The 22324-nt window shown below is 37.4% G+C and overlaps 1 protein-coding gene across 3 annotated transcripts in view; it reads left to right on the top strand.

Annotated features, from left to right (window-relative positions):
- LOC131048405 (probable sugar phosphate/phosphate translocator At3g11320) overlaps positions 1-18757 on the top strand; it is a 79942-nt gene extending 61185 nt beyond the window's left edge. Inside the window, exons 4-5 of one of the 3 annotated variants that reach the window (XR_009106413.2) lie at positions 17748-17852; positions 18085-18270. Coding sequence is in view for 2 of the 3 variants with exons in the window: in XM_057982358.2 (XP_057838341.2) it covers positions 18085-18231 (147 nt within the window). In the remaining variant the exon portion in view is untranslated. Of the gene's footprint in view, positions 1-13952; positions 14965-17747; positions 17853-18084 lie in introns of those variants that run through there. The other 2 variants (XM_057982358.2, XM_057982361.2) reach the window with 2 other exon arrangements.
- Positions 18758-22324: the final 3567 nt, after the last annotated feature.

Here is a 22324-nt window from a genome sequence, read left to right as displayed (position 1 = left end):
ATTAATATTTATATACTATAAATGTTATATTATTTATATGTATATATTATTATATAAATATTTATTGTATGGGTGAACCTAAAATGAATTCAACGCCTCGATTTTTAGCCGGATCCATGAACTGAATCTGTGAACCCAAACTAGGTGATAGAAAATATGGTAAATACTTGATTGATTCGATTGATGAATAGAAACAACATTTATACAAGAGAAGAAAGTGCGCATAACAGAAATGCAATTAACAATTGAATAACTGTCTCTCTCTAACATTCCCCCCCTTATTACATTGTTCCTATAGATGTATCATTCAAATCTCAAGAGTCACCTAGCCAAGGGACCCCCCCTTAAGGCTTACACAAAAAAATTTGCTGATAACATAATACATATATTTGGGAAGATATTTTCTTTGAAGAACAAATCTCGATCAAGCTGTCTCATGACCCAAAAGGTCGATCCTCATAAAGGTGTAGCTCCGAGCTGAATCCTTGAGTTCTCACCCAAACTTTCGAATCACAGACACCGAATTATTCTTGACTAGAATCCATATTGAGCTCCACACACGGCTACATTGTGTAGTCTCTAACCCTTATAAGGGTGATAATTCTCGATCACAGTCTCGTGAACCCTTGGGCAACCATCCATGTTGTGTTCTTCGCCAAGCCCCAAACCTATCTCCAAAAATCAAACTCTGCAATACTCTTCAAAAAAGGTCAGCAGCAAAAAGGAAAACTGAAAGGAAAGCAAGAAAGACTAAGCCAAAAACACTTCTCATGCAAAGCATCATCTCAAAGCAAGAAGCTTGTTGATGATAATATAGCTATGGTCGGATTCCTTCTGGCCGACATAGCAAACCCAAATGTCTAATTGGCCTATCGGCCTTAGACATTTGTAAATTCGACTTAATTAATGCTCTTATTAATTTTGTATTCAATCTACGGATTAGTTAGTGTGCAATCAACTATATTGAATCGGTATATGTGTTAACCGATTTGCTAATAAACAAATCATATTATTATCGGTTCAGATATAACCGATTGTGTTTAAATTATTATGAATCGGTTCATAACCGATTGTGTTATTGGAAGCCGACTTATGAAGATTCACGACTTCCATTGGAAATCCATTGGGTTTGGTGTATATGTATGATGCGTCTTCCTCTTGGAGGGTTATATAGATATAATAAAAAGATTTCGGATAATAGAGATCTATGGGAAGTCCAAAAGGCAGATCGATATCACACTCAGATAATATACCCGGGGATCATACGAATGGTTTACGGATAGTATAGACAAGCATATAATATATCGTGCAAAACTATTTGGTGTCAGACCGAATCAAAAGTACAGAGAGACAAATTGCAGACCGTGGCAATAAGATTAGAGATAGTGCATACTGCAATCGGTGATAGACGATTGCAGTCAAGTATACATATCGTGCCAACCTTCGAATACATAGCAAATCAGACTGAATACGACAGCCAAGGAATGGATAACATACAGTGAATAACTTCAGTTCGATAACATATCGAAGGAACTGCATATTGTTTGATACATAACAAGATGACTGTAATTGATCAATAAGAGGCATACTTTTGTATACCGTAGATCAGCAGATCGAATATAGGAATCACTTCAGATTGACTGTGCTTTCTATTATTCAGTCAATCCAAATATTATATTGCAGACTTGGTGATTGTATTGAATCTGTTTAAACTATCATATGTACAGTTCGTATATCCATTGGCAAATCGGATTGCATTCACGGTCATAGAAAGTTAATAAAATTTAAAATTACCTACCTATTATAATTTGATCAAAACTCAACATGGTATCAGAGCAAGCTTAAGGAAAGATCAGATCAGATTCATAGAAGCAGGGATGTCCTCCATTATTGCCTTCAAGTTTGATTATATCTATCAACATCAAGATGTTGAACGGACTTAGAGTTGAAGACAGACTTGATGGTGCATCAAACTTCGTCTCTTGGAAGTTTAGAGTTATGCTTGCCTTGGGGGAAAACAAATTAGACGAACTTGTGAAGGAAGCGGTACCGGAACCAAAAGAAGAGGATGAGAAGCTTCAATGGAAGAGAAAGAACAACAAAGCAATGAAAATGTTGGTTGATTTTGTGAAAGATCACCTTGTGCCAATTATCTCCAAGTTGGCGAAGGTATGTGACATGTTCAAGACATTAGAGGAGATGTATGAGATCAACAACACGAGTTGAGCTCTCGCACTGAAACAACAACTTAACCACATCAAGATGACAAAAGGAGAATCCATCATGTCTTACTTCATGAGGATTACCCAATGGAGAGATCAACTCTCTACCATTGGACACACTATCGATAGCAAAGAATTAACCATGTTGGCTCTTAATGGTTTCCCTTCATCATGGGAGTCATTTATTCAAGGGATAAGTGCAAGATCAAAACTCCCTAAGTTTGATCGATTGAAGACAGACTGTATTCAAGAAGAGTCAAGATTAGTTACAAGAGACATTGGCCAAAGCTCCACAAATGAAGATATTCATGTTCTTGCCTCGCACTCCTCAAAGAAGAAAGGTAAGAAAGGACATTTCAAAAGGAAGAAAGATAAGGAATCCAATGGTGCTCCTACATTTAAAAGAAGAAAGGATATTTCAGAAATCCAATGCTTTAGATGTGACAAATATGGTCACTATGCAATGAAATGCCCAACCAGGACTATGCCTCAAGCTTCGATTGCGGATGTTGGTGAGACTCTTCCACAAAAGGATTTAGATGGATTCATATTCTATTCAGCCCTTTCAAGCAATGTGCCTACCAACCACAATACTTGGATAATTTATAGCGGTGCATCTCACCATATTACCGGATTTAGAGGACACCTAAATGATTTGGTGGAGAGAAATTAAAATGAAGAAGTGATCATTGGAGATGACACTAGTTACTCCGTAAAAGGAGTTGGGACCTGTTGACGTGTTTTTTATGACTACGTCGAACACAAAATAAAGTTGCCTAATGGTCACTTCACTCTCTCTTGATCAAAGTACGATTGCATGCTAAGATTGCAGAAATTTCAAACAATCGATTCCAAGGTTCCTTTATGCTACGGATGTGACTCAGTTGGCTGATGTGATTGCTGGTAATCCAAGGGGCCTTACGTTTGCATCGTTCTTTCACTTCTTTGCTGTGGCTGGAACTCCATCATCGGATATAGCGAATCTGTGATGCTTCTGCTTTAAATGAACTAAAATGAACTGAAAGTAAAGGGGAAAGGGTTCAGAAGGATCTCAATCCACTCCTAAGGGCAGTGATAACAATGAATAGTGCTTTGGTGGAGAAATTCCAAATAAACCAAGCTTTGCTTCGCCAAGGTCAACTACAACTCCGCAAGAACCGGTGCAATCTTCTGGGGATGCTAGAGGATTTTCAAATCAAGAAAGTACATTTGAATACCCAAAAACGACGCAATCCAAACGACCATCCACAATCAAACTTAGCACAAATTTAGGGGGTTCAGGCTAACTTTACATTGCAACTTACAATCAGCAAGATGCAAAAAGTATGAACCATGGAAATTCATCAAACACCATTACATTCTCCATTGAAATCAAAACACTATAGTACTTCTACTCTAAGTGAGGAAGGTGAAACCATGCAAGTCTTGAAACAATAACTTAAGTGGACACCATTAGAGAACAATGTTTCACTGTTATTATCTCAAAACCTATCACAACAATTTCATACAAATCTCCCTTCCTTTACAAATGAGGGGGTTACCCCTTTATATAGGCCTCAGGCCATGATAACATGCAAACCCTAATTAGGGTTTTCCCTAAAAGATTCTCCACTCAAGATGTAACAAGGTGGGAGTCTCCAATTAATAACCCATCATGCCCATATACAATTAATTCAAAAGTACCCAAAATAACATCCATTGCGCGTTAAATGACCACCTCCTTCAAATTCGCCCAACATGTGTTGAATATTCATCCATGCAAAAATCACCCCATTATGTCATAAATGCTCCATCATTTCCACATGCGGCGGCTGCATGCAAAAGGAATCTGCCATAAATTCAACATGCAATGACCGAGTCGCCATTTGGTCAAATATTCTGGTAATGAAAGCACCACTCTACTGCCACGTGTTCAATAGATCCTTGCCATGCAAGTGGACCCCGCCATCGTATATCTGCTCCTGCATATCTGGAATTGTTGGAGAGGGAAAATTCAATTCAGGAAGAATTTTCTTGAAGTCTCCTCAACTTTCCTTGCTTGAAGAAGGTTTTCCATCAATTTTCACCATCTCCTATTTTTTAGGAACTTTCCTAAAATTTAGGACTCGGGTCCAGGAGAGAGAGAATTCTCTCATGATTCCAAATCTATAAAACTTTTGAAATTTGGATGTGATTTGGTGTCTAAAAATAGGATTTTTCAAAATTATTCCTGAGGGGATTTCCTGCATTTCCATTCCTCCTTGACCCTTGAAATTCTCCTTTGCCTTGGAAATTTCCATCCCGGACTTTCAAACTTAGGCATGGAACGTGGAATTTAGCTTGGTGAAGGAATTTCATTATTTCCATGCCTTAGAAAATTTTCAACTTCCTAATTGGGCCTGGAATTTTGAATTTGATAGAGGAAATTCATCCTTCCCATGTCCTTCCTTGATACCTGGATTTTCGTGTGCCTCAGACAAATTTTCAGTTTTCCAACTTAGGCGTGGAATTCACTCTTCATGGTGGAATTCATCATTTCATCCTTGATTTTTTTTTTTTGACTTAGCCATTTCAACATCTTTTCCTTGGCCAAGGCGTTGATTCCTCCATTCCCTGGAATCTTGAATTTTCTCCATCTTCCACGCCTTGTGTGTTTTGGCGCCTTAATGATTCCTTGGGCGCAAATTCTCCATGGAGGAGGAATTCATGAGTTTTAGCATTCTTCCATGCCTTAATGGATTTGGTGCCCCATCTTGTGCTTGGGCGCTAATTTGCTGGGGTCATGGAATTTCATTGTTCTTTCATTTTCCTTCATCTCTCTTGTTTGGCGCCTTGATCATGGCTTGGGCGCTATTTCACTTGAGGAAGGAATTCACAACTCTTCCTTCCCTCCTTGACCTCTTTACTTCAGCGCCCTGCCTAAGTGCTAGGCGGAATTTTGCACTGGAGGAGGAATTTTGTCAATTTGTGAATCCTCCATGAGACATCCATTTTGGCGCCTATCCTTGGCCTGGGGCGGAATTTTGCTGTGGAGGAGGAATTCATCAATTTGTGAATCCTCCATGAGACCTCTATTTTGGTGCCCTGCTGAGTGCTTGGGCGGATTTTGGCCATGAAGGAGGAATTCGATGTTTTCTACCAATTCAGGACACGTATATATATGAAATATAACATATAAGTATAAGTGGAAGACACTTATACTTTAAGTTATATTTCATATATATTGTCAGGATGTTTGAGAGTGGTTTCAGGTCCCTAGGAATCATAATGCAAATTTTGGATTTTGGAAGATATCTCAAATTTTCAGGCAGTCAAATTTCAGTCCATTTTCGGATCAGGATGACATTGGTGGATTGATGTGAATTTCCAGACTTGGATGATTTTGCATGCTTTCCTCTTCTAGAATAGGAGTTCCAAACTTAACCATTTTTTTGATCCAACTTGTTTGCCTTCTGACTCTTCCGGATTTAGAAATGGTCTTCAGGAACGTTCAATCTTCAACATCTTTAGAGATATTCAGCTTTCAGTGTTTTCCTGTGAAGATCTTGCCAAAAATAGATTTTCCCAAATAGTAAGTGTTTCAAAATGTCAAGGTTTGGGCAAAATAGGTCAGAAAAACACTTACTAAAAATAGAAATTACTAAAAATAGTAAATTTGATTTTTGGCAAAATGACGACATTCCGGGACTCAGAAAAATCCCTAAAAATAGGAACTTTCTAAATATAGAAAGTTGCTCCGTTTTGGCTCAAATTTTATTGGGAGGTCCCTTGAAGGGTCCTGATTCCATTTGTATGTTCATTTTTTCCAAAACCCTAATAGAAACCCCTAAAATCTAGGACAGAAGACAAAAACCCTAAAAAGGGACAAAACAGGCCCTAGACTTCATAGAACTCGCTCGACAGAGAAGTAGATTAACTCCAAATGACCCCCGAACATTCGCGAAGCGGAGAGACTGATGAGATTGCCACCAAAACACACAAAAAACCAAGACCAAACGACCGAAAGGGGCCAAAAGTTAAGGGGGTCCCTATCTGAGATGGGGTGATGTGTGATTAGGTCACAATAGGACCTCCTCTCTTCACTTAAAATCAGGCATTTCCTTGCAATTGAATGATGTACTATTCGTTCCGGGAATTAAGCGAATCTTGTCTCCATATAAGCCTTGGAAGACAAAGGACATCGAATTGCATTCATAGATGGCAAAGTCCTTGCATGGCCCAAGGAATCAAACATCAAGACAACTCAAGTCATTGGAGTTCGTCATGGATGTCTTTATAGACTTTGCACTCTTCCTCCTCAAGCCTTACTCCATGACTCATCAAAGCACTCCAAGAGATTTTGATTTGAAAGAGGACATCTTTAGAATCACAGCTTGTTGCTCTTCAGGCTATAGAGTTTTGGAGTTCTATTTGTGATGAAGAGATTGAAATTCAAGAGGAATATGCAGGGGAATTTAGTGGAGATTCTGAGATTTTGCATTTCCATTTTTATAAAACAAATATTTACCTGCAAAAGTGCAACTGTCCACTTGGGAAAACTATCAAGGCATTTGTGCAGGTGATGATAGCATCTAGGGTTACAAAGCAAAGTTGAGACAAGAGGGCTCTCCTTGTGAGAGGGAGCATACTGCAAGGGGATTTTGTTCTAAATTTCAGGATGGTCTAGGGCTCGATCTTATGACAGTAGGTCCAAGGTGGTCTTGGATCTAGCACTTTCAGCCATATGTAGATCATACCAAATGATGAGAGTCTTCTAGAACAAGATATCTTCCATGATTGGGACCATGTGAGTAGGGTATGCTTCCGTGACAGAGCGAGCAGCTAAGAAGATGTGCTTCGATTGATATCCGAGGATCTTGGTCATATTGGTTTAGAGGAAGTGGACCATGTCGAGATGGTTTCTCTAGTGATCGGTCAGAGGACTATGATTCATGGGATGGAGTCCCATGTATGTAGGTTGGAAGGCCTTTATGCTGACTTCTAGGTCATGATATTCCTGGATAGATGGATACTTGGTAAGCTTGGAACACACCAACAGTGATGCAGACTCCAACCTTGTATTTCATGATAGGTCAAAGCATGTGGAGATCAAGTATCACTATGTTAGAGACATGATGGAAAGGAATGCTATTCAGTTAAGATACATTAGTATTGATGAGCAAACGACAAACACTCTCACCAAACCTCTCTTCAAAATAAAGTTGTGTATTTCGAGGTAAGCTTGGTATGGTGGAGAATTAAGCCCTAGCTGAGATTGAGTCTCATCATCATTGATTTGTTTATATTTTTATACTAATGTATTCTTCTCTTGATAAGATGTTTAAAGTGTTAACTCTTGTTAATGCATTTCTCTTTGAGAGAGACTTAAGGTGAAAGCCCTTATCTCCACCCTCTGATATGGTTCATGGTGGAAGTCGTGTGTGACGCCATGACAACATCACGTGAGAGAGTCCGTGATGATCTTCTTGTACTTGTTTGTTTACCCTCTGGATGAGCCATGGTGAATATCATTGTCAGGTGACAATCTCACAATGATGAACACTTGTACATCTCACCATCATTGTGAGGTGACGATCTCACAATAATGGTTGATATCACGTGAGGTGATATCTATGGATATGCCATAATGGTTGATATCACATGAGGTGATATCTATGGATGAGGTGATATGCTATCACAATGAGGTGATAAGCTTCTTTCATACACATGAGTGTGGTCATTGTGTTAGTCATCACAATGAGGTGATGTGACTTGTAGAGAATAAGAAGGATTCCTCCCTAGCTAAGAGGGAGTGTTGATGATAATATAGCTATAATCGGATTCCTTCTGGCCGACATAGCAAACCCAAATGTCTAATTGGCCTATCGGCCTTGGACATTTGTAAATTCGACTTAATTAATGCTCTTATTAATTTTGTATTCAATCTACAAATTAGTTAGTGTGCAATCAACTATATTGAATCGGTATGTGTGTTAACTGATTTGCTAATAAACAAATCATATTATTGTCGGTTCAGATATAACCGATTGTGTTTAAATTATTATGAATCGGTTCATAACCGAAGCCGACTTATGAAAAGTAACGACTTCCATTGGAAAGCCATCGAGTTTGGTATACATGTATGATGCGTCTTCCTCTTGGAGGGTTATATAGATATAATAAAAAGATTTCAGATAATATAGATCTACAGGAAGACCAAAAGGCAGATCGATATCGCACTCAGATAATATACACGGGGATCATACAAATGGTTTGCGGATAGTATAAACAAGCATACAATATATCGTGCAAAACTATTTGGTGTCAGACTGAATCAAAAGTACAGAGAGACAAATTGCAGACCATGGCAATAAGATTAGAGATAGAGCATACTGCAATCGGTGATAGACAATTGAAGGCAAGTATAAATATCGTGCCAACCTTCGAATACATAGCAAATCAGACTGAATACGACAGACAAGGAACGGATAACATGCAGTGAATAACTTCATTTCGATAACATATCGAATGAACTGCATATTGTTTGATACATAACAAGATGACTGTAATTGATCGATAAGAGGCATACTTCTGTATACCATAGATCAGCAGATCGAATATATGAATCACTTCAGATTGACCGTACTTTCTATTATTCAGTCAATCCAAATATTATATTGCAGATTTGGTGATTGTATTGGATCTGTTTAAACTATCATATATACAGTTCGTATAGCCATTGTCAAATCGGATTGCATTCACGGTCATAGAAAGTTAATAAAATTCAAAATTACCTGCCTATTATAATCTGATCAAAACTCAACAAAGCTAACTTGAGATGATAAAAGTTCCTCCATCCTCCGATGCCGCCAGCCTTTAAGTTGACCCTGTTACAATTTATACAGTTGATGTATTTGATGAGTCTCTGAAGGCATTGTCAAGTGTAGTAGAGATAGCCCCGGATGTCCAAGCATAACTGTTTGAAGATACATTGGCTACATTGATAAACCCATCTGCAAGATACTTGACAACTTTTATAATGTTTTGAACTGCACTTTCCCAAGCACCGGTAGTAAGAAGATAGATTACTTGATTGACATATCTGAGGAAAGTTATATCAACTACTTGGCATCTTACAAAACTCATAAACCTGATTTGAATTGCATCTTCTCTCACAAAGCAACTTACCTCCAAGTTATTACTAATAGGGGATGCATGCAAATGACTATGCAACAATTTATGAGTCCTCATATGTTGAAAATGAATGATTGTCGCACTTTTGATTACAACATCTGATCCAACAGACTTATTCTTATCCCAATAGAGGAGCAAGTCCAATTTCCTACACTTCTTTCTCAAAATGGCTTCATCAATAAATTGATTAACATGAAGTATTCCACACCAATCCATGTCCTCATGGACTGCAATAACGTGGACCTTTAAATAAGCCATCATGTGGGCCAACCCATCCAACTCAAGAAACAAACGGTGTGCCTTGAGAGTGGACTTTTGAGCACCCATATGATCTTTTCAGGCAAAATCATTCTCTATGATCTGTTTAGTGCTTTTCACTTGGTTTTGATACATGAATTTAAATTTTCTTTTGAAACATGCTTAAGAGAGAAACAACACTTAGGATATATATCCTTAATCTTCAACATATAACAAAATCTACTCTCTTATTCACCTTATATCTCCAAAACAAAAGATTATTATCATTATGCTCTTCTTAAGCCTTATAAATGTTTGAATCCATCACAATATGAAAGATGTATATCGTCTTACCTCTTATTTATCACTTGAAATGTTTATCAACGTCCAACTATAAACTTGTGTTCTCTTTTTTCTGAACTAAATCTAGATGGTTGTTATTACCATTCGTGAGTCCTCTTGCACTTTGCAAGTATCTATTAATTTGAGAAATGGTGGCAACTGCACATAGGGTGTCTCTATTGATCCCATAAAACTGCATATAATTCTTTGCTTTCTTGACTTGCCATGAATACTTTTGTTTTCATGCCTTCTACAAATCTATCTCAGGCACTATGCCTACAGCCATTACATGCACAGGAGCAGCACTTTCTTTTATTAAAGATCTGAATGCTCTTCACAAAATGCAAGACAATAAATTGTGAAACACTAATAGCAGCACACAATCACCTTTATATTCAGCGCAGCAGTCAAGCGGCTTCAAAACCTTTGATGTTTCATCCTCTACACGCCTGCAAGGCCCATGAACATCTAACACGGACACTGCAAATGCCTCTACATCATTTGTGCAGCCTTCACATTCTTCTCTCCCATGCCTTCTCTCCAGTAGTATCTTTCCTTTCTGCTACCCAACTATAGCAGGTGTAGCTTCTGAGCGAAACATCAGAAGCATCCAAGCAAGGACAATATTAAAATTCTACATTAGTTTCCTCTGTCCAAGACTTGCTACACTTTGCTGGGCGCGCTACACAGGCACAGATTTCATATTGCTCTGATACCATATGATAGAAAATATGATAAATACTTGATTGATTTGATTGATGAATAGAAACAACATTTATACAACAGAAGAAAGTGCACATAACAGAAATGCAGTTAACAATTGCATAACTGTCTCTCTAACAATGCATGCCACTAATGATGTAATATTTACGCTAACACTAGGATCCGAACCAGAACCGGTAACATAGTTGAAAAGTGAAACCTTGTTGGGTTTCTTAGATCTCATCTTCATAGTGATAGCATCAGTAGCCTTACTTTCTTTGAACCTTTCTCACAGACATACATGCACATGTCTCTCCTCAAGTGTTTCTGTTTTTTGTGCATCTTCCCACACTTTTTTTGAAGCTTGAAAGCTTTTGCATTTGAAATTGTTGACTAAACAAGATAATGGCTTCAGGTTTTAAGTAGAACAGCGAAGACAAATTGTATTGTCATAATATTTCTGAAATTAGGTAGGCTGGAAAAATCATCAAACAAGCATTTAGCAGACAGGCTGCGAAATAGAAAACCATAAGAAAATTATATACGTTTCTCAAAATGCATGCAAAACCAAAATAAGTATATTGTAGATTTTAATCCTGAAATCTTGAACAACACTAGATTGTTCATAAATATTCAGAAATACCTACATCATTAGTCTATCAATCCATTCTAATTTGGTTGTATGAGAAGACGACAGAAAGGAAGGGAATCCTAAACATGATAGCACCATTAAGATCATGCCATATGTATTGCAGACAAAATGATTAAAAACAATCATTCATCTAAATTCCTTGACAAGATAAGGTTTTTTCTCTACTGAACACCATTTATAAGGCCAATGTCTATGTGAATTAAATTAATAAATTACTTTAAAAGCCTTTAATGCATTTAATAATTAAAATAAGTAGATGTCAAGAAAATAACATAATTTGGACTCATCACTTTTTCCCCAACTCAAAGGTTCGTGAGTTTCATCCAAAGCATACTACTGCACATCCTCACTGGCATTGATTTATTTGCTAAGGCAAAGCTTGCTCATGTCAGTGCCTGCCTCAGGTGGCTTTACATTCATATTGTAAAATCCTGATGCAACATGAATTGTATCCAATATTTGATCTTCTGCCATTCCGGCAGCATAATCAGAACCTTTGAAGAAAGGCTGGTGATCATGCCTGATCCAATCCATCTTGTTACGTTTCATTGCTTCCATATAAGTCTTAACCCTGTGCCTGGCTGGTTTGTTATTTGCAGGGTAATACTAATAAAGTTCAAACATTTTCTAGATTGAATTCTGCATACATCTTTTCGATTGAAGTCCAGTTTCGTCCTCATTTTGTTTGTAATTTGGATGCAATTCAATAACTTTGGCCCTAAGTTGCCAGTCCTGGTTTGGATTCGGATTTTGGTTTGAGATTTTGGTTTGCAAATTCGTTCAATTTTTTTTGGGGGTGGGTTCGGGTTCACTTTCGGTTCGTCCATACAAAAACATATAAAAATAAAAGAATAGAAAATAGAAAATAAAAAATATATACAGATATGCAGCAGCAAATAAATTCATAATACACCATTGTCAAGTGTCAACTCTGCTAATAGACTAATAGTAAAGTAACATAGCAAAATACACCACCATATATATTAATGTTTTAGTCCAAACGGCAAATAACATAGCAAAATGCCAAAAAACACCACCATATCAATGTTTCAGTTAAAAAATGATAACGTCAACATTAACAATCAACCATCACTGATCAAATATCATCAAAAGTCATCAAACATATCATTAAAATAGGCAATAAAAAAACTTTAAAAAATAGAAAAAATGTGTTTAGCACGCAAATTCGGCTAGGGTTCTGCCGCTGAATTTGAAATTCGCTTCAAATTCCCCAAAATTCTCCCTGGGTCCTTCTTAGCAAACCCACAAGGCAAATTTGGGACTTGGGAAGAATTTGCAGCGAATTTATAAAGGGCCAGAATTTCTGTAGAACCACACCAGGACCCTGAGAAATTTTGGAAGAATTTGGCAACTTAGCTTTGGCCCTCTTAGCCCTTATTGCCTCACTCACTTATTCATCCCTTGTCCACTTGCAATGGTCTTCCAAGACCTGTTGTGACGTTTTCACACATCGCCCCATTGCAAATGGGGACGCCCACTTTTTGCTCGTAGGTAGGTTGTCTTAGTTTAGTCGTCTAGCTTCGCAGTAGTTTCTTTAGCTATTAATCTCTTGCTTGAGAGGGGATGTAGTGCAATTTCTAGGTCAAGTCAAGGTATGGGTCTTAGGGGTAATAGGTAGTCAAGTGAATAAGTGGACTTCCTCAAGTCAGAGCATGGAGGCGAGGAACAATCAACTAAGGTGAAATGTTTGAGGATGAAAATTCAAGGTCTGGGTGACGATGAAAGAGGGGAAGCACCAAGTCAACCTTATAAGGAGATTACTTTACACTTGGTGAATTCGGTTAAGAAGTATTACTTCCCTCATTGCCTCATATCCGTGGCCTAGAGGGCGGATGATGATTTTTTCCGTGACTTGCTAGAATCCACACCTTGTGAAGGTCAAAGTGCTTGAAGTGTTTTAAAGGCAATGGTGAGTGAAGGCGATGCTATCTAAATGCCTTAATGAATGATGATAAGGTTGCTTTTGAAGTGAATTGAGAGGAAACCTTAGTGTCGAGGCTGAGCAACAAGAAGGAATGCATGATTTGAAACCTTCCTTCACTTCCACTTGCTGGTCAAAACCCTAGCCTACCTTAGCATACTTCCACTTCACACCAAAACCCTGACCACCCCTAGCCTACTTCCACTTGCTATCTAAAACTCCAGCCATCATGAGCGATTTCCACTTCACATCAAAATCCCTGGCCAGATTCAAAGCATTACCACTTGGTCATCAAAAGCCCGGCTCATTATGAGCCATTTCCACGTCATGCCTAAAATTCCGGCCATCTCACTATCACTTCCAATGCACCCTTAAATCCCTGACCATCCTAGGTTTACTTCCACTTAGCATCAAAAAACTCGGCCATACTTAGTGCACTTCCAGTTGCCCTCCAAAACCCCGGCCTATCTTTGAGCACTTCCAATTGCCCCTCAAAATCCTGGCCAACATGAAGAAGTCTTCTTGGCACATCAAAATCCACAACCAGATAGAATAGGGTAAATTAAAAAACACAAATCAGATCAGACCTAATCAGATATGTAAAATCATTAGGAATGCAAGGCATATCAGATTAAAAAAGTTTGAAAATTAGGGAAAATCAGTATATATGTCATGTTTGATGATATCCTCGTTTGTTTTGCAGGCAGCTAAGGAAAAAGAATGAAGGAACTAGTTGCAAGCAGCATCAAGGTCTGATGTAGGAAGCAAGCACATGGAATGCAGGAGAGACAACTTAAGCATTGTAGAGATCAACACATGGAAGCAACTCAAAGGAGAAGATTTCACAGGACTACACAAGGTGGATAGATAATTCATCAATATTGCAAGAGAAGGATAAATACTCATCATCATAATGTAGAGATCAATATCATGAAAGAGCAAGCATAAGAGACGAAGGTGCTAAAAGAAGGAATTTTACGAATCATTGCCAGTACAACATGAGGTAATCCAAGATGAAATCTTCAAGTGAAGAAATCCAGGATCATTGCAAGTGTGAAGAGTGAATGCATTACACTAAGAAGGAATTCCCAAATTAGGAGGTGAAATTGTGTAAGGGGATCAAGGAGATAGTTCCAAAAGAGTTAATCAAGGAGATAGTTTCAAAAGAGTTAATCAAAGTTAGAATGCTTGATCCCCAAGGATGATGCAATTTGGGAATATCTCCCACCATCATCACTGCAGGCGCTTGGAAATGTTGAATATCAAGAGATATTGCTTGAATCACAAACTCTTCCTTGTGATGATCTATAGGATGAGCAAGCTGAGGTGGCGCCTAGTCATCACCAACCCAATCACATCATTCCAAGTCAAGGCGTCCAGATTCAATGCACTCGATTCATCCAACAAGGAGGATAACTACCACAAGTGGGCACAAAGTTCGATGTACCTAACCTCATCATTCATTGGTCAAACTTCAAGGAAGGACATGTGTCCTATTTATTGTAATTTTATCACTGGTCAAACATTAAATGTTATGTAATGGGTGTAACAAACCCTAATTAAGGTTTCTATCTTTCAATCTTGGCCATTCAATTGTATTGAGAGCACTATAAAAGATTTGCTCTCCTCATTGTAAAGGTTAATAGTTAATAGTTGATCAATAGTTGATAGCAGATAGCTAGAGTAGAGTAGGAGAAAATGAGATTGTTGCCAAGACTTTGTTGCAAGAAGCATATTATTTTAATTGAAGATGTGGTGAATTTCATGTGTTGATTCAACATTTGCATGGTTGCTTCTTCTCACTTATTTTCATGTTGATTAAATGGATGGAAGCTATTGTGAATGATTAATGGTGAAATTTGCATGTTCATACTACTTTTATTTCGCTGATTGCTAAATACCTTGCATGGTCAAATGAACTCTTTATATAAAAGCTCAACTTCGATTGCTACTTACCCATTGATATGCATCACATTGATGGTGTCTATGTTGTTGGTGGTGATTTGAACATCATAAGATTACCTTAGAAGATTGCACTAGCTTTGTGGAGTTGTTCTTTGCATGGCAAAGCAAAGCCTAGTAGAATTGCACCAAGTCGTTCATAGTCTCTTGCATTCCTAGGATTAGACTAGCTTTCTAAGCCTTCATCCTTTTTATCTATTTTTTCAAATCAAGCAAATTCTCATGTTCCAGCCACATTCAAGCAAGAGTTCAAGTAGCAACGTAAGTCCCCCTTTGTGATTCCAACAATATCACATCAACCATTGAGCTTATCCACGCGTCAATATTTGATAGTAGAAACCTTGGAGTCACCTCAAGTGATCACTTAGTTCAGCGTTTGACAGGATTTTGTTCAAGAGAGGATAAGATACCTTGGTATTTTATTATATGTATGAAGTGCGTAAAAAACACATCAACAAGACCTTGTTGATTTAATTGCAGTTATCTCTTGCCTTAGGATGATTCTTCATCTCTAGCCTTTCATAGGCCTATCTCTGTTTGTGTTTATTTATTTTTCATTATCCATAGTAGAGTTATGAGCTCTAACTATGACAAGCCCCCACACACAAATTAGGGTTAAACCTCAATGAATGCTTCTTGTTCCTTTAGGCATTTCTTTATTGCCCCGGTCTCTACTCAACGAGTTGAGCATCCTTTGTTGCTTCTCTCTCCTTTTTCCCAAATTTGTGTCAATGATGTATTCCTTTGACTCTGGTGGAAAGGAGTTGAGGGCCCTTTCTTATGTTCCATAAAGAGGTCGGCAACCATAGAGGATAGTGGAGAACTTGTTATCATACGTTATACCTTCTGTTTTCTCATAGATGTCACTTTTGAAATAGGAGAAAGTGAATCTCTAACAAAAAGTCATCAAACTCAGAGTCTCCTTGTCTGTACAAGATCTAGCTACCTCAATGACATCCTCAGTTGCTACCTTTGGAAAAGTGATAGCACATAAAAACTAACCAAAATATCACCAGCCTCAACTGTTCTCTCTAACAAATTCTACAAAGTGGACTGAGTTACAAATGAAGAAATAAGTTATTCCCAAAGAAGGCTTCAACTTATTGTCAACTAAACTGCATTATTATAAGTGGGAGTGTCTTTAGTAGTTGAAATTTCCAATTTTTAAGCTGGTAGTTGAAAATTCCAAGCTTAAAAGTAAGATGCATTTACAATTTTTAAGGTTGTTAATTTCCAATTCAGATGTATGCAAACAGAAACAATGGCCAAGGATACTGAAGACTGAACCAATACTTTGTTGAAATGTTTACCTTCAACATTCTTAACTTTGTTATTATGTAACATGATTCAGCAAACTATGAACTTTGGCAATGCCTATGGACATCCTGATGACTGCTTTAGGTAGAAATATACTAGAAATAAAGATTGATAGCGAAGGTGCTATCGGGAAAGGGGCACTTCGTTTGTGGTTGGATGGAGAAGGTTTCACCATTACTGGTGGTAGGTAGTCAGATAGAAGGTACGTACCTTAATTCGTTGGTGATATCTCATTTGATAAGGGTTATATATACCTTGATAATGTTTTGATTTATCTGCATAATGTGTGATGCTTTAGAAGAAGTCAATTACTTTTATGATCTCAAGGCTGTTCAAATTTCTGTTTTACAAAGTGTTCTTGAAGTTGGGTCAAGTAAAATGTAAACCAGTGTTTCCTGCATAGAAATATTAAATGAGGTGGCTTGAAGAGGCAATCTTCATATATTTATTGAATTTTTCCTTACCAAAGTATCCCAAAGATTTGCTTATGATTTGGCATGTGGAATCAGCTTGGAACTTCACAAAAAGGGTTTGAGTCAACAGCAAATTTGAGATCAGGGTAGTGTAGGAAGGGATACATAGCATTTTTAATTTAAAGCAGGATTTAGTGAAAAAATTATTTTGAGTTGTGATGACATTTTGAGATTCTTATGGAATGGGTTATGTGAAGAAATCAGTCATGAAGTGTTGAGTGATAATAAAGAAGAGATCAGTCCAGGTCATGTATGCACCTCAGCCCTTTATATGCAACTACTTGGTGTTTGGGCCATAGAATACCTAGACTTTTGACAAGGATCATGACTGAGCTCCCAATAGCAGGTAAATGCAGCATACTTTGCTTTTTGTTGTCTCAATATCGGACAAATGAGAAACCAGTTTGCTTCTATAATTTTTATTAAAATGTCTCTATTGCATGGGTATACATGGCTTATTTCTGGCTGGAGTATGAGGCTTTTGTTTAAGATTGACATGAGAGCTGCATTTTTTAGTTTTTGGGATGTTAAGGTTGAGAATAGTTGATTTAAGTTTGCTCCAGTTCTCATCATGCATTTCAACTGGAATGAATTGTTTCAAATACCATAACATTAGGATAAGGTTTATGCACTAGAAAATATAGGCATGAGGGTTTATGTGTAATTATTTTAGAAGAATCTGCTTTTATCAGCCAGACATACCATTGTTACCCTGCTAGTCTCATGATGGGTAGTATTTTTTTTAGGTCTTGACATATTTAGCGACACCATTGCAATCTTGATGGAAGACAAGGTTACAACACTGAACACAATGATAGTCATCTTTCTGGAAGTGGCATTACTGGTGTTTTGTACGTATATTTCATGATCTGATGTTTTAGAAGGAATGCTTAAATGCTTTTGGACCACTTCAATGGATAATGCACATAAGCTTGCACTTGTGTTTAGCAACTATTAGATTTTTCACATTGTTAAAATTTAATTCATTCTGAGAAATTGGATGGATAAAATCTCTGGATTAAATTGCAGTGAACATTTATTTGAATTTAAGTTTACATGGTATAGTTTTATGCTGGCTTGCAGGTTCTTGGAAATGCAAAAGGGGCTGTAGCAGTGGTAGTTTCAATAATCTTATTTCGGAATCCCATTTCTTTCATAGGGATGGCAGGATATACCCTTACTGTTATTGGTGTTGTCCTTTATGGTGAATCAAAACGCCGATGGAAGTAAAGTTTTATGGGAGGAATCTCTCAAGATTTAGAATCATAATTCTTGTTTAAAATTCTTTTGGTAGATCAGTTAAATTTATTGCACCCAAAATATCATCTGCACCAGTATGGAGAATTGATTGAAATCGGGCATAGAACCTAGGAAGATTTTTCAAAGTTAACTTCATACTGTCCTAGTTGTCCAACAAGCACAGAGATCAATATTTTTGTTTGGTTCTAAGATAAATTCATAATCAATTCATTTAAGTGCCCTTGTAAAGGATCCAGCTCAAAATTGTGGCATTCAGTGCAGTCTTGTGGTTGCCTGATGTTTTTATGGTCAGTCAGCTGTATTAGTTGCAATGATCTTTGAATGCAAGTCTTTATGAATAACTGGTAAGCTGTAAAGAGCAAGATCACCACGCTTTACAAAGGTACAGGTTGTGGGATGATGGGGAAATCTAACAGCCTGGGACAAGTCAATGATTATTTTTGTTAAGGATCAATATTTCATTAAGGCTACATTAATTTGTTCTGAAAGGGAAAAAGGTGTTATTGATGTGGTTTTACTTGTCTTTGAAATTTAATTAATGAATTATTCATTTTCTATTATATTTATTTGGTCAAAGTCTGTAAGGCATGCTTGATTTCCTTTTCTAATATTTTCTCCCATTTCCTTGTTTTGCAAGGCAGATGAGATTGAAGGCATTGATGATGAACTTCCAGTGTATTTTCTTTTTCAAGTTATATTTTTCCTCTTGCAAACTAATATTTAAAACAAAGAATGTGGGAAAATATTATTCAAATTTATGACATGGTAATGTCTTGGAGGAAGTACTTCCTATGGGTGAAAGTTGTCACGCAACATGGAAACCTATTTAGTTGTCAAAGTGGTTGGAAAATATATGAATGACAGATGTGGAGGGGTTTGGAGTCAAGTTGGGGTGGTCTGGAACATCTTTGCCAAACTTCAACCAAGTTGTAGATGTTAGATTTACTTTGGCAAGTTTGTTGCTTGTACTAGAAGAACGAATCCACAATTTGCCATGGAGAACATGTCAGCAACTTGCAAATGCTTAATGTTGCAGACAGTGGTAAAATATGAAGGATTTGAGGAATTCAGAAGGCATTTAGATTGTACTTTTCTCTTGATTATTGCCAATAAAGGAGGGAGGATGCTTGCAAAATTTGAAACTCAATGTTGAAGGGGTTGAATCTCCTTGGAAATTATTTGGATGCCATTGTTGTATGATCTATCAAACATTATAAGGGTTCCTCATAGTTGCAAAGATGCAGTAGGGATGAAAGAGTTTGTAAAAGCTTTATAAGGTAGCATTAGCCATGATGTTGGTGTAAGCTCTATAATGAATATGTGGATAATGAGGAGGTTATTGGAAGCATATTCTTCTTGGAGTCTCGCACTCATTTTGAGGGGTTTTGCCAGCTAAACTTGATGTTCATGTGCTTTTGCATTGTGTAGGTGCTATGTTTTGATGTTTCATGTCATTGTGATCTTGAGCATGTGTTATTGTTGATAAACTTATAAGGCACTGAGAGGGGGGGTGAATCAGTGCAAGCAAAAACTTAATAAATCTGATAACACCTTTCACCAACTTGAAAGTCAATATGCATGCAAGAAATATATCCACATAAGCAAACATCCAACAAAGCATGCAAACCATAACACAATGATTTTTCACGTGGAAACCCAAATGGGAAAAACTACAGTGGGAATTAGTACCCACACAGATTAACTATCTGCAGTATAGAGATCTGACCGGTTAAGGTCATACAACACCTTGTTAGGGGTACACCCGGTTAAGAGCTATACAATAAGGCCTATTAGGATCTAGCCATGTTAGGAGCTACCCGGTTAAGAGATTTCAAAACACAAGCTAATGTGTCACCTTGTTAGAGGATTTCACCTTCGCACCCGTTAGGATCCTACCGCACCCTGTTAGGAGTGACCTTGTTAGAGGATTTTCTTGCTTAGACTGTTAGGAAGACAAGTTCAACTGATGTGAAGTTAGCACCTCTGTGTTTGATTAGATCCGCTTTTGCTCTGCTTCTATCACTGACTAAACATCAAACCTTAACTTCTCCTTCAACCACACGATCAATCTCACTCTTGATCCATGAAATCACACAACTTAGTTCTCCTTATAAAGAACTCTGTTAAGTCGGCTAAGAACCTTGGAACAATTCCCTAGATTCATTGAATCTAGTCACCTTTTACATTTTCTCGCTCTTTACACTTTTCTCATGTTGGTCAAACAATTCATAACTTAAAAACATAACAATAAGTCTACCGGCTACCGATCAAAGTAACTTTGCTTTACCGGTTCTCTGTTCTTCCTGACTGTAATTGTTCTTCTGATCATAACTTGCTCAATACACTGAATCTGCTGATGCGGTTTGGAACATAGGTGCATGTTCCTGTATCCAACACTCCTGTAAAATTGACAACAACTTAGCAGTTTTGTTGTGTAACAAATTCCACTACCGGTTGGTCTAGATGACTTAGATGACTAACAAAACATAGTTGCCATCAAAGGCAACACAAATAAAGTCATCAATCAACCTATTACAACAATATCATCATCATCAAGCCAACAATCTCCCCCTTTGACATTGATGGCAACACTTAGGAAATTTTTTGTCTAAGTATCACATTACAACAATCATGACATGGCAACAAACATGACGAGTTGAGTTGAGTCATGATTCTACTACAAAACTCCCCCTTAGCAATTATATGCTATTACAAGTTTTTTGACTGACTTATACTACTCCCCCTTTTGACAACAATGGCAAAGGTAAGCAAATACATTTCAAACAAATGAATACAATACATCAAAATTTGCATTACCAAATGTATAAGAGTTAAAAAGTTTACAATTATAACTTGAAAAAACATCAGCAAAATTAGTCTTCAAGATTTTCAAATCATTCTCCCATGTCTCCAAAAGAGTAGATGAAATCTCAATGTGTTCTCGGATCTGGTATGCAAGCTCTTCCATAGTATCAAGTGTACTCATTTCTGGTGTAGTCAAAATTGCCTATCTCTTTGTATCCTCTCTACAAAATTTGTAGTTTAGGGATTAGATGAGTCTGTAACTCTTGCAATGAAGTAGTCCTCTTAACCTATTTTGCCTCATGCCTTAAGCTAATGCTGTACCAAAAAATGTTGTTGAATCATTTAATGGATCAAATGATTCACTCAAAGTCCTTAGCTCCTGCTGAGCTTCCTTCCTCTTCTTGTCAATATCATCAAATAACAATGAAAAATTGCAAATAGTAGACAAAATTTTACCCCCACTCTTCAATGCTTCTTTGATTTGGTCCATATTAACAGTTAGACCTTCTCTATCTTTGTCAATTGTTTTGATTAGTATCTCAATCCTTTTCTTTTCATATTCTTTCTCTACATTAAGTAGAACAGCTTCTCCAAGACTCTTCATTTGCTCCCCTGCCGATGTGACCAAGTGGTCTAGTTTTTCAATGGGAGATGTGAGACTATCAATGTCAGTCTTCGATAATAGACTGGAAAATATACCAACTGCAGTCTGTATGGTTTGAGCTTCTCTCCTCTGAGCTCTAATCATCTTCTTCTTGGCCTTGGATTGCATTGCAGATGCAATCTCCATCAATTTTGTTGGACTCAACATATCCATATTTATTGGTCCTTAGATAGATATTGTATCATCATCTCCATCATCATCAATGATTGCCTTTGAAGTGACCCGTAGGTCACTTTTCGCTCATAGGCTTCTTCTTTCTGCTTCTCTTCTTCCTTCTCCAGTGACTTTTTAGTTTGCTCAACATCTATTTGCACACTCTCTTGAGTATCTTTCTGCATTTCTTCATCTTTCTCCGGTGGCTCAGTGATTTACACATCATTCTCTTGTGCACATGTCTCCTCTTCATTTTTACCGGTTGGAATCACTTCCGGTATCACTGGTTATTCTATTGTGACAATAGGAACTGATGTAGTACCACCTTCTGGTTATATCTCCGTTTGAGTAAATATCTCATCAATTTCCAATACATCTGGTAGTTCACCTTCAATTACCGATGCCTTAGGAATATCTTCTTCATCAGAAGATTCTATCTTC

The sequence above is a fragment of the Cryptomeria japonica genome, chromosome 8, assembly GCF_030272615.1.
Source record: "Cryptomeria japonica chromosome 8, Sugi_1.0, whole genome shotgun sequence".
Taxonomy (NCBI): domain Eukaryota; kingdom Viridiplantae; phylum Streptophyta; class Pinopsida; order Cupressales; family Cupressaceae; genus Cryptomeria; species Cryptomeria japonica.
This window is presented reverse-complemented; position numbering and strand designations above follow the sequence as displayed.